This window comes from Lactuca sativa, chromosome 9 (genome assembly GCF_002870075.4).
Source record: "Lactuca sativa cultivar Salinas chromosome 9, Lsat_Salinas_v11, whole genome shotgun sequence".
In the NCBI taxonomy this organism is placed as follows: Eukaryota; Viridiplantae; Streptophyta; class Magnoliopsida; order Asterales; family Asteraceae; genus Lactuca; species Lactuca sativa.
In genome coordinates, this window is record NC_056631.2 from 58,966,642 (window position 1) to 58,979,967 (window position 13,326).

Below are 13,326 nucleotides of genomic sequence, written 5' to 3' on the forward strand. Positions count from 1 at the left end.
TTATATATAGTGGATGACTTGTGGAATAATGTGAAGTGAAATAGAACTCATGTGTTCCTTGAGTTTGTTTGTCGTGATTTTTGTTCATATGTAATCATGAGTTGAATCCGTTGTGTAGTTGTGTGGTGAAGAAAAGTTAAAATAGTTACTTTGTTATAAAGAAGAGCTGAATATAAACAAATATAAAAAGAAGAGCATATGTATCGACCGTTACATTTGTCACTAAATTAATGTGTACTTTTTTCCTGAAATGGCACAATCATTTCAAAAAAGAGAAAAAAAGTAATTTTTATATAAATTATTTGAATTTTCACTATTTTATATGTGAATCGACCAACTAATGTATAAATAAAAATATGGATTTATGTTAAATGTTAATCACACAATAGTTACCGAGATCACATGCTAATCACAACGATATACATAATATGGAAAGTTAGTGATTACGTGTTGCATGCTCATATAATAAGCATGAAATGTAATTATAATTAAAAGACAAGAAATAAGTGTACATTACACATGAACAGATTACTCTAGTGACTGAACGAACGTGTAATTTTAGAATCATAATTACAGCATCAACAAGTGAAAATATATAGTTGGTTTTAATAAAGTGATTAAGTTTTAAAGATACTTTAATAGTTTAAACAATTATTTTCAAAATAAAACAGTGATAGAGCTAGGACGAAATGTCATGGGTAGCATACGTAAATTTACGGGGTAGCATACCGAAAACATTACACTACACCACAAATATTCTCAAAAAAATTTCACTGGGTTTGAAAATTTAAGGGGTATCATGGGCTATCCCAGACACCTACATAGATCCTCCCCTAAAATAAAGTTTGTTGTATATTTCAAAATTTTCATGAAATTTAACTGTTTTGATCATAAATTCGCATAATTGGAAATTTGGATTTTTGAAGCGTAGAGTGATTAATTTTATGAGTTAACAAGTGTTCTAAAGATTATGTATAGAAGGCCTGAACCTTATAACCGATTATATCAGTTACAAATTTTTTGGTCATGCCCAACTAAACAGGACTAGTAATGAGAGTCAGATTATACATTTAAGCTTTCGCTCGAGAGCAACTATAACTAGTTTTTGTGCGCCTCTAGTTATTGGGAAAAATACAAGTAATTATCGAAAAATATCGAAAATCAATGTTTAATAGAAAAACTAGGAAATATGCCACAATGGTGTAGCATGCTCAGTTCCACGATGCTATTCTTGTTAGAAAAGCTAAAGAATGCAAATCTAGTAACCACGATGAGTGTTTAAATTCATTTGTAGATTAGATTCCGTGTAGGTACTAAGCTTTTATGTAAATACTTGACGCATCATTGTGTATTTGTGCACATGTTTTATATTTCATACTAAATGTAAGATCTATGTATTACATGAGTTAATTAAAAGAAAAATTAACTATGAAATTTTTAACATTTTAAGAAATTTGAATTTATAAGAAAAATTAGAAAAATAATGAATTATTAAATTAAAGTGTTTTTGCCTTTCCTAAATTTAAACTAATAATTTAGAAAATAAGCATAGGAAACTAATAAGGATTTAATTTAGAAATTTTGAAATTAGAAGAAATATCAATTATTGATTTATTATTACATTTATTCTAGCTATTATATTTAAATATTACATGAAATTTAATAAAATAGAAAAAACCACAAAATGCCACATGAAAAAAATTTAATTGAAAAAAACCTCAAAATAACATGTAGCCAAATCAATAAAAATATAACATATGACAAAAAAAAAATTATTTATTAGAATAGATAATACTCCAAAGGCGATACAATTTGCTAGTTCAAGAATTGCTAGAATTTTTTTTTACCAAAAACAAAATTGATAAATAAAACAAAACTCAATAGTTTTCTATTGCTAAAATCCGACGTTAATATGGCTTTGATTTTTGCTTAAGATAGGAAAGTAAATCCACAACCAACACATCCAGTTATTCGTTATTTACACAAGCTAAGTATTGCTTAAACCATATCCATTATTATTTTTTTATTTGGATTTTCTAATGTTACTTGTTTAGAATTGTTGATGATTATTCCCAAAATTTGCCATTTTAAAAGTCTCAGGTTTGTAGCTTTACTACTTGTTCATCAGTCTGCCTGAAAACATGTGTATGAATGTTGCTCCCAAACTTATTAAAAGGTCGTTTCATAGTTGCTAACTGAGTTAGAGCTAATTGGATTAGAAATTTGGACCGAGTTAGAAGCAAAATGAAGAACCAAATAGCAGGACTGAGGCCCACGTCCTAGCTTCAGACCCAGTTAGAAGACAAATCAAACAACCCCTAAGTACATATCCCATTACCTTATACTCAACCATATGAATTATATCATCAAAAAAAAATACTAGATTAACAGTTTAACTATAAAAAATGCAACCATTCTAGTCGAAATTATATAGTCATCTCAATAATATATAGTTGTCTCATGTAGCATCCCCATTGCTCTAATGGATATTTAATATAATCAAAAACCTACTACCATTTGTCCTTTCTTTCATGCTTCTTGCTGTATTATGCCCAGTAAAAACAGTACCTGTTCCAAAAAGAAGTTACTCAGAATTTTTATAAAAATAAATAAACTCATAGAATTGGGAAAACAATAAAGGACCTCAATTTGTGTAGATTAATCAACGAATCTGTCAAACAAGTTGTATCTAATTAAATAGTTCGAATTCACAATGCTATTCATAGCAACAGGAGTTTGGTTTGCAGTGAAATTTGGTAATCATTTATATTGTGAGAAAGGGGAAGAAGCAAATTGTGTATTTGCAGTTATAGCATAATGTGGAGTGTGTTCATTTTTCTGTATGCAGTCCCTTTAGCATTAGAGCCATTAATGTTATCTTCCATTTAATTAATAACATTAAACTTCATTAAATCTTATGATTATTTAGAATTAAGTTCTTTTTTGGATCTCTGAAAGAAGCAACAAAAAACTAAATTACATCTGCATTTGCATCCATCCATGATCCTTTTTTCCTCATTTAAAGTGAATGCCACCATTGTGATTCACTTGTAACTGTATCTAAACAATAATAGCTCCAACATATGGTAAATAGAAGAACACTCTATCACTGTTTTGTACTTCAAATGTCTCTAAAGGCAGAAAAATTTAACTACAAGTGCACATATGTTTCCTCAAAGGCAAACTTCCATGATAAATGAATGTGGTCACCAAATAGAGCTCTTTATAAAACTAAATTAATTAGGCAAGAATTGCTTATAATAAGCTTCTGAAACATAAATATAGGGGGAGAAAACGTACTTTCATAAAGCATAATAGAAGATCAATTGCAATTGAGATCGATTAAAAACACCAAATATACGGGAACACTAACCTGATAATTAGGTTTTGGTGCGATCATTTTTGCGGAGCGGCGACGGAAGGAGTGCCGAGCAAACTAGCCTGTTGGAGCTCAAGCTCGTTCAACTGAGCCTCACGATCCATCTCGATGATTAGAGGAACGACGAGGATCAAGAATGTTGTTCCGGCGATCCAGGCCGCTTTGCCTGTGCTCCTGATGAGCTTCCTGACGACGTATCCGGTGTCGGATGCCACTTGCTTTCCCTTGTTCACGATTGGGGATTCAGAAATTGTCGATGAAACCCTAGAGAGAACGCCTTCGTTGCTTGATTTCTTCGCCGCCATTGTCAATTGTTAGGGTTTAGAGATTTCGATTCGTTTTTGTTTTCCAGTTCGAGGGTTTTGGAGGACCTCGAATGTGTAGAAGATCTTTTTAAGAAACTAAATACATAGATAGTCCCTAAAGTTGTATTTACCTATCAGTCGTTTCCCTCATGTTTGAGAATCACATTTTCAGTCCCTAGTGTGAGGTTGTATACCTATTTAGTCCCTAAAGTTATCACATATATGTGAAGCTTCTCAATGGTTACAAATGTCCGAGGTCATGCCGAATGATATAACTTAGACAAAATTGCAAAAATGGTCTTTGTGGTATGCATTTTTTTGGATTTAGTTAGTTAAAATCACGATTTTTTTGGATTGGTGATCATTTTGAGCTAGTTTCGTTGCGTTTTTGGTCCCTATGAATAATGAAATGACTTTAATGCCCTTGTGATATTTATTTTTTTATTTTTCTTTCATTTCTTTTTAAATCTAATACTAATTTATTTATTTTAATAATTAAAAAAATAAAAAAGGTCTCTTTCTCTCCCTCTCTCTCTCTCTCCCTCTCTCTCTCTCTCTCTCTCTTCTTCATCACCTGATCGATCATCTTCATCTTCTTCCTCAAAAAAACACACGTACACTCAAATTGGTACATGGTATTACCCATTAATGCAAGAATTTGAAGTTTATAAACCCCGATTTCAGATTTTAGATAACATCAGTCATGGAAGAAGCAATATATACGAAGATTTCTGGTCAACATTGGTGGATGTTCTTCATTTAATAAAATTGTGCTTGCATATACTGGTGGGTATTGTAGATTATTGAAAATCTTGAACCTTTGTGGATGTGGAAAAACTTCATGTGATAAAGCCTTAAAGGTATACAAGAATCAACCTTTATTATCACAATCAAGTAGTACTCCCCTATTTGCACTTTGTTTTTTTCTGCAAATAAGAACAAATACCTTTGATTAAAGATTGTTCATCTCTCTTTAAACCAAATTTCTTAGTTTTTCAATTCATTTTTCACCTCGATCAGACTTGGCATTTCGATTTTAAAAAGGGAGGTGGGTGCGTTTTTTCCCGACCAGAACATCTAGGTAAAAACAGGGATACTCCCCTGTTTCTCATTTACTTTCTTAAAAGACACACACACATACACACACACTCAGAGGTGAATCAGGACTATAAATTGCCACCCGAACACATGAAATGGAAATTAACTATTTTGGGAGGAAAATAGCAAAGAAAAGAACGAGGGGTAGAGAAAACAGACCAGAAAAAAATACATTGCCTTCATTTGCGTTGATTTCGTGACTACCAGCCATGGAGAACACAAAACTTGTTTGAATCTCCTTTGATGTTTCCTTACTTTCTGGAAATTCAGACGAATAATTTAGAACCCTAAAACCTGCAAGTGTTCTTCAGATGGATCGACCTTTGGACCGAACATACAGATCCCAAAAAAACCCAGTAAATTCCTTGTATTTTAGAGGGTTTCAGCGTTGAAATGATATAAAAAAGGAAGTAAAGAATGTGAGAGTTAGAGAGAGAGAGAGAGAGAGAGAGAGAATCTAAGGGGGTGGGAGTCGAACAGAAAAGAACGATAGTGGTGGACGAAGATATTATTTATTGTGTGTGTGGCTTATCATGAGGAAGAAGACGATTGATTGATTGAGAGAGAGAGAGAGAAAGAAAGAGAGAAGCCCCATATTTTTAAGACAAAATTGCAAAAATGGTCCATGTGGTATGCAAAATTTTGGGGTTTTAGTCCAAACCCCGAGTTTTTTGGATTCATGGTCCTTTTGGAGTGGTTTGTATGTGAATTTGGTCACCGGACTTAACTGCCGTTAACTTGTTGCTGTTAACTCTCTCATGTGCATTTCACATGAGGGTATATTTGTCTTTTCACTTCTGAAGGACCATCTTTGAACTGAAAAAATATATTCCTTTTTAAAAAAAAATAATACGTATTTATTTATTTTAATAAATAAAAAATAAAAAAGCTCTCTCTCTCTCTCTCTCTCTCTCTCTCTCTCCTACGATATCCACCAAATCCAATAGCATCCACCAAAGTAGATCCCTAATGTTCTTCTGGTACACAAGACCGAACTATCATCAATTAATCCATACCACACATGCCATTCAAGAACACCCATATACAAATCAATTTATGGGGTTGAACACCCACAAATACATTGATTTCTAGAAATGAGAACACACACATTCTCCAAAAACAAAAATACATGCACAAATCGATTAAAAACACAAACAAAACAAAAACTCAATATCTGATTCCATTTGTGGGGATTCATACATACAAACACGCATAAGTTCAGTTTAGATTCAAATTTAGGGTTCCAATTCTTGAGTTACCATCTAAAAACCCCTTTGCGAACAAATCTGGGAAGCAGGCGATGATCTTCACAGTGTGCCACTGCAAGATGCAAGCTATAAATCAAAAAATTAAATAGATTTTGAGGTAGCTACAGTTGTTTCCTTCCAAACCTATTTTCGCCTTGTTGTGTCTGATGTGAACCCCGACTAACAAAATCCTTTTAGCTTCTCAGGTGTTGCTCCTCTTTCAAATGAAACCACCATCTTCCAGATTTAGATCAAGATCTTCAGCGACCATTGGACCATAGTGCTTCACCGATGAACGGGAGGTACAGATTGACACGAGTAAATTTGGGGGTGGGGGTAAATTGGAGTTAGGGTTTCTAAAATTAAAGATGGATTTAGCAATAGAGGAGGGTGATGATACGGGAAAGATGATGGTGATTATGTTGTGTGCCCATTTCTCCATTCCCCAGAACATGAAATCATTTTTCAAATACAAAATCGAGTTCGGAAGTTAATTGTACACGGATAATGAGGATAAGAAATGTGACCAAAGAAGAAGATGATGAAGTTGTGTGCGTGTGTTTTAATTTCCAGGAAGAAATTTCAGAGAGAGAGAGAGAGAGAGAGAGAGAGGGGTAAAGGTCAAATAAGCCAAAAAAATGGATTATGCAAAAATGGTCCCTTACATATAAAATGACGAATTTACCCTCACGTGTGAGGCACATGAGGGGGGTTAACAGATCATATTTAACGGCAGTTAAGTCCGGGGACCAAATCCACATACAAACCACTCCAAAAGGACCATGAATCCAAAAAACTCGGGGTTTGGACTAAAACCCCAAAATTTAGCATACCACAGGGACCATTTTTGCAATTTTGTCTATTTTTAATTAATAAAACATTAAATTAAATACAAAAAACAAAGAAAAATGTCTCATAAGTGCATTACGGTCATTTCACTATTCAAATGGACAAAAAACGCAACGAAACTAACTCAAAAAGATCATGAATCTAAAAAAGTCGTGGTGGACTAAAACCTCAAAAAAATGAGGGACCATTTTTGCAATTTTGTCTATAATTTAAAACAAACACTTTTAGAATTGCAATAGATGCATCTAACATGAGTTAAGTGATGTTTATACAACAATGTTAAATCTTTATACAAAATTATTCAGCAAAATTGTTTTTTTTAATAAATAGTACGATATTTAATTTAAATCTAGAAGTACAACTTTTTTTATCAATGTAGTATTATTCAACAGGCTAATATATGGTTATAAAACTCATTTAAGTTACACAAATTAATAAAAAAATGAAATATTATTTCATAAATCGGTAAAAGAATACAACATACTCCTCCTTCTGTCCCAAAATTATTGTCTACGTTTGACTTTTGAAGTCTTTTGATATCAACTTTGAACATAAATAACTTTATTTGTGTTATATAATTTTTTTATGAAATTTATAACAATGAAAATACATTTAAAAAAAATCTATTCGTATATTTTGCATAAAAATCATATAACAAAAAATAAATTATTTAAGGTCAAAGTTGAATAAAAAAGACTTAAAAAGTCAAACGTAAACAATAATTTTGGAACGTACGAAGTATTACATAAGATGGTAAAACATAGGGGTGTCTTGGGTTATCTTCGGTTTGATTAATTTAATTAAAGGCGTGTTGAGAATTTTAATACAATACGCTTACATAAACGGAATGTGATTTTTCAACCTAACCCAACATTATATATATATATATATATATATATATATATATATATATATATATATATATATATATATATATATATATATATATATAAGAGAGAGAGAGAAAGGTTCCGTTGAAATTAAAAATAAAATAGAGATTTTGAAATTCAACCTCAGCCGCATATTTTAAGTCTGCCGCTCTAACCATCCGACGTACCGGCGCGACAGGCCTATTATAATCATAAATGATTATATAACGTTGTCTGTTTCTTTCTCCTCGCCACCATCCCCACCACCACAACCGCCACCGCCACCACCACTACCATCACCTCTGACACCAGCTGATCCCACTACTGTCAACTCCGTCACTTATACCATCGTCACTTTTGTCACCACCCACTTTTCTGCCACCAACTGTTATAATCATATATGATTAATTAGTCTGTGAACAAACATATATGTATAATTATTTATGATTACGCATACACTGTTGTTGTCGGTACACTGGAGCGTAAGAGCGGAAAATGAGAAATGTATGGCTCAGGTTGAATCTCAAGATCTCTATTATATATATATATATATATATATATATATATATATATATATATATATATATATATATATATCTTATTTTTTATATTTTTATCTTTTCCATCTTTATCATCTTGTATTCTTATATCACCCCTCTCACATTTCGTTGGCAAGAAGCGATAAGAAAAATTCAATCTCTTGTTACTATGGATTTTTAGAAAGTCCCTACCAAGTGAGTTAGTCTCACATTGGTTATAAAAATAATAATTACATAGTAATACTAATTAAAAATATTAAAAATGCCTAAACAAGTTGATGGATTGAAATCAAGGCTCAAAATTTATAAACCTAATCCACCATATTAAACGGGTTGAAAATAACCCAACCTATTAATTATTTGATTGGTCCAGTTTTGGTTGAAATTGTCAGGTAAAATTGTAAAATTAGTATTGCGTAAATAGTGGGACATAGGAATTAATACTAGGGGTTGTACAATTTTTTTTTCCTGTCAAACATAATACAAACATAAAAATAATTCATTACATCTAATACAAAATTTTTTTGGTCAAATATAATATAACAACGATCTTTTACAATTTAAATTTGTCTTCTTCGTGCATACATCTTTTGAAACCGCTCCACTACTTGTTCATTCTCAACTTTCGCAAGTGCTTCAGTCTCAACATTGCAAAGCAATGCGTCGTTTGAGAACATTCTTCACCACTTTCATTAGGATTAAGTATTGGTCTTTTGGTAAAAAAAACATTTAGTTTAACCTCTAAAAACATAACAACTACACATAATCAAACAATAACTTCAATAAAACATAGAAATTTCACCTAATTATACAATAAATTCAACAAAACATAGAAATTTCACCTAATCAAACAATAAATTCAATAAAAACATAACATTATAACCTAATCAAACAATAACTTCAATAAAACATATCAAATTCACCAAAGTCAATCAATTACTTCAAAAAAAAAACATATCAATTTTGAATACCTAAATGAATTGGAAAAACTTACTTGTTTCATTCTAGGGCGTGATGAAGTCGATTTTGGTAATCAAGAAAATAGAAATTGTAGCCTTTAATCCTTTAGCTTTGTGCCATGGTCGATCACTCGTTCAAGGGGGGAAGAAAGTCAGAAACACAGACGAAGGAACAACCGAAGTCAGGAAGTGCAAGTGTCGAACAATGGGCAGATGGAAAAATTGGATTACATCGTGTGTTTTTTTTCCCTTTCTTCTAGCCGAAAATACAATTAATGAATTAGAATTGGACTACTTTTTTTACAAGCATTTAGAATTGGGCTATATTGTCCAATTAATGTTTTATTTGGGGCTTTGGGCTTAATTCAATTAATAAATTAATAGATAATAATGGATTAAAACATTGGGCTCATATGTAGCTAATTTCAAGTTGTAAGCTTGTAATTATTTTTTTTAGTTTGGTAATTCGCGATAGAATGACATATTTTTTTTTACTTAGTTGCACAAAATGTTCTTAATAGTTGCATGACTTTTTTACCGTAGTGGCACAATAGGTAAAAATTTAAAAAGAAAATCAGAAAATTTTCCAGTTCGTATACGAAAGTTAGGTGTTGTCGGTGTCACACCGAACACTTAACCGCCCCTGTGTGTAAACTAAAACTAGCAGTGAAATAGAATCACACCAATAGATAACTAGTTCAGGGTTGTGTTTTTAGTTTAATATAAAATTAAACTTTGGTTGCATGCATATATATTCTGTTACATATAGAAGTTTTTCACATTTTTCGCATATAACCGCGAGTGGATTTCATGCAAATTAGTTTTAGGTTTTTGCAAAATCAAATATTAAGGTTCTGTTGGACTCAAGATTTTTCCTGTAATATTTAAGTGATCGATTCTTTTGTTTTTAAAACATTTACAATGAAAAGCCAAAAAGAAAACAATTCGTCGAGGATGGAGTTTTGAAACATAAATCCAGTGTTGTCAAGTCGATAGATTGAAATTTTGAAAAGCTTATTGAGTTATTTTTTGTAAGTGATGGTTATATTTACATGGCGCATAATTCTTTTCCTTTCATTACGACTGTAGAGCATTGGTATAATGATTTTTCATTAAATTGATGTCAAGTTTTTAATCATATCACAATTCACAATACATCTTAATTTTGCTGCTAGCACGCATAATTAACCCACAAATTACATTAAAAGCTGTTTTTTTTTTTAGAAATACAACGTTATTTGGTATCATATGAATCATAAAAGATCCACTTCAATATATCTAGACTCCAGAGGTCATGAGTTCTAATCTTATCTTATCGAATACACCTATGTCATTGAGTCAAATTGGCGACTTGATGTTATACAATCAGTTCTTGCATATATGCAATAAAAGATATGCTGACGTGGCTATGAGAACTGGAAATCCCCCTTCCCTGCATGGTGCAGCACCTTTGTGGATTCTGTTTTGACCAGCTGTTCCACCTGCATATACAGGTATGAGCGCACCACCGCTTCCTCCCGCTCCCGCCCTCCCGCCACCTCGAGCAGCTCTCACAGCAGTTGTATACTTGCTTTCGTTTACCATTCTACTGCCACCTCCACCACCAATAATAGAATCGTTTTTGTCTATTGGCTTATGATCTCTCATGTTTTCATGTGTATTTACTACAAAAAGAAAGACACGCCATTGAGTTAGACTCTAGGCTGCTTTTGTCAGTCATTGTGTGTGTGTGTGTGCGTGAGAGAGAGAGAGAGAGAGAGAGAGAGAGAGAGAGAGAGAGATTGCATATATACCTGGAGAAAACGATGCAGGAGAGCAGAAGGAGAAAAGAAGCATGGCTAATAGCATCAGCTCTTGAACACCCATGTTAGTTTTCCTTCGCTATGATGAATTCTTTCCGTTTGTGTTCTTCCACTTATATAATAATAAGAACTTGTCTTCTAGTCATCTAGAAACTCTATGATTCCTTTTGATAAAGCAGAAATTACCTAATTACTGACAAATTAAGGTAGTCATCTTTATTGATTAGGCTACGTTTTTTCTATAGATCTTTATGCGCATTTTGGTCCACCATTTCGTTTGACAAAGATAAGCCAATTAAAAAGAGGTCGATACCGGTATTTGTTCGAAAGTAAAATAACGTGTTATTTAGTTTGAGAGAGAATAACATTACCTATTGTTGATAAGTAAAAAACTAGAAATCGATTTATTTGGAACTTAGTAGTAGGACGACCACAATTCTTTTCTAGTTGTAGGATTCTCTTTTGCTTTCACTTATTATATATCCAATAACCTCACTTCACCTTTATTTATTTATTTTTTCCATTAAGGGATATTCACAAAAATAACATATGCTTTTTAGAATATAGGTATTTCATCCATAGTTTTGGAATTTGCCAAAGTGTCCACCTAGTCCGAAAGGTGGCCATCTCGGATTTCGGAGATATATAAAATGTAGTCCATTTTCATTTACACATTACCCTTTAAATATCTCTTGTACCATGTTTCCTTTGTAGTTCTTTAGTATCATCGGATTTTCACCAAAACCCCACCGTTTCATGCCCTTATGTTGGAATGGACATTGGTTTCGGTGATTTTGTTTAGTTTTTGTAATATTATAAATGTCGTGTTGTTCATATTTCGGAGTCTGAAATGCTACCTTTCTAACATTTCTACTAAAAATAATTTCATTGTTCATATTTCGGAATTTGAAATGTCACCTTTCTAACATTTCTGCTAAAAATAATTTCATATATTATTTATTTGTTCTATTTCATGGTGTTTACATAAAAAAAGTTATTCTTCAGTCAAATAACCTTAATTGTAGCATTTTTAAACAAGTTCTTCGTTTCTCGGATTCCGGTATTTAAAAGTTCTATGTTTCAATTCGTGTATTCTTTAGTTGTGTTAATATATGCTAGTAACGTTGGAAGAACAAGGTATCTAAAAAATCTCTAATTATCGAAAAGTGTAACATCCTAAAATATAAGACTATGTTCTTAAATTACTAAAGTAAATAAATGAAAGATGATTTATATAATGAAATCATTAATGAATAATCATATCATTAGTTGATATGAAGCTTAGAAAGTTAGAAGTGAAAATAATAACAATTTAAAAGTTAAAGGGCCAAAGTGTCTAGTTGCCAAAGTGAGTTGACCAAATTGTTGATCAATTAATGGAAGGGACTACCAAAGTTATATAATGGATGATGATGAATTGTTACGAAAACATTTTAGGAAAATGTGAAAATAAATGAAGTAATGGTAAATAAAATAAAAGATGTAAACTAGAAGGACCAAATGTGTAAATCCTGGGAAAATAAAGAATCATTTATTCTCCTCTTATGGAGAAAATCATGATTGAGCTACATACCATCTTCTCAAATGACGATTTTTATTTCATGGGTTTCTAGGTTTTGGTTCAAGTGAAGATTTAAATATCCAAAAAAAGAGGAAAGAACAAAGGCTTACAATGTATAAGTTCTTCTCTTTTTAACAAGGAAATCAATTTTATGAAGCGGGTAAAACCCCAATGTCGAATTTGGTGGGGTTTAATGACTAGGGTGTTGGTTTCCAACCTCCCTTGAGTAGTTTTGATGGTTCCAATTCTTAGGTTTACTATGCATCTTTACATTAGATTTAGGCAACGAAAGCATTCAAATATAATCCTAAGTGTAAATGCACCCATCTAGGTTTTACTATTATAGCAACATACTTTCAAAACTATGAATTTGAACTATCAAATAGAATGGAATTACTAATCTTTCAAGTATAATCATATATACTTCTGAATCCTTTGTAGATCTTGAATTCCTTGCAATCACTTGGAAGGACTAGCATCCAAAGTAGGATGTCTTTAATGGCTTACACCCAATATTCTAAAACCCTAGAATATTTAGGAGAATGGAGAGAGGCTGCTGAGATCCGAAATTCTCAACCTGATGAGAGGTTCCACAGATTTTTCTAAAGGTGAGAGGGGTCTTTATATATTTGTGGTAAATTGCAGATCATAAACCTTGATTTGAATCAACTAAATAATTAGATTTAATCTTGATTCAAATACTTTCCTTATCTGTTAC

At 32.0% G+C, this 13,326-nt stretch overlaps 1 protein-coding gene across 1 annotated transcript; it reads right to left on the reverse strand.

Annotated features, from left to right (window-relative positions):
• Nucleotides 1-10,402: 10,402 nt before the first annotated feature.
• LOC111914663 (uncharacterized) lies at nucleotides 10,403-11,192 on the reverse strand. Its single transcript, XM_023910397.2, has 2 exons — nucleotides 11,039-11,192; nucleotides 10,403-10,909 (listed from the first exon to the last, which is right to left on the reverse strand). Exons 1-2 carry the CDS (start codon nucleotides 11,109-11,111, stop codon nucleotides 10,611-10,613), a joined length of 372 nt encoding a protein of 123 aa, XP_023766165.1. The 5' UTR covers nucleotides 11,112-11,192; the 3' UTR covers nucleotides 10,403-10,610.
• Nucleotides 11,193-13,326: the final 2,134 nt, after the last annotated feature.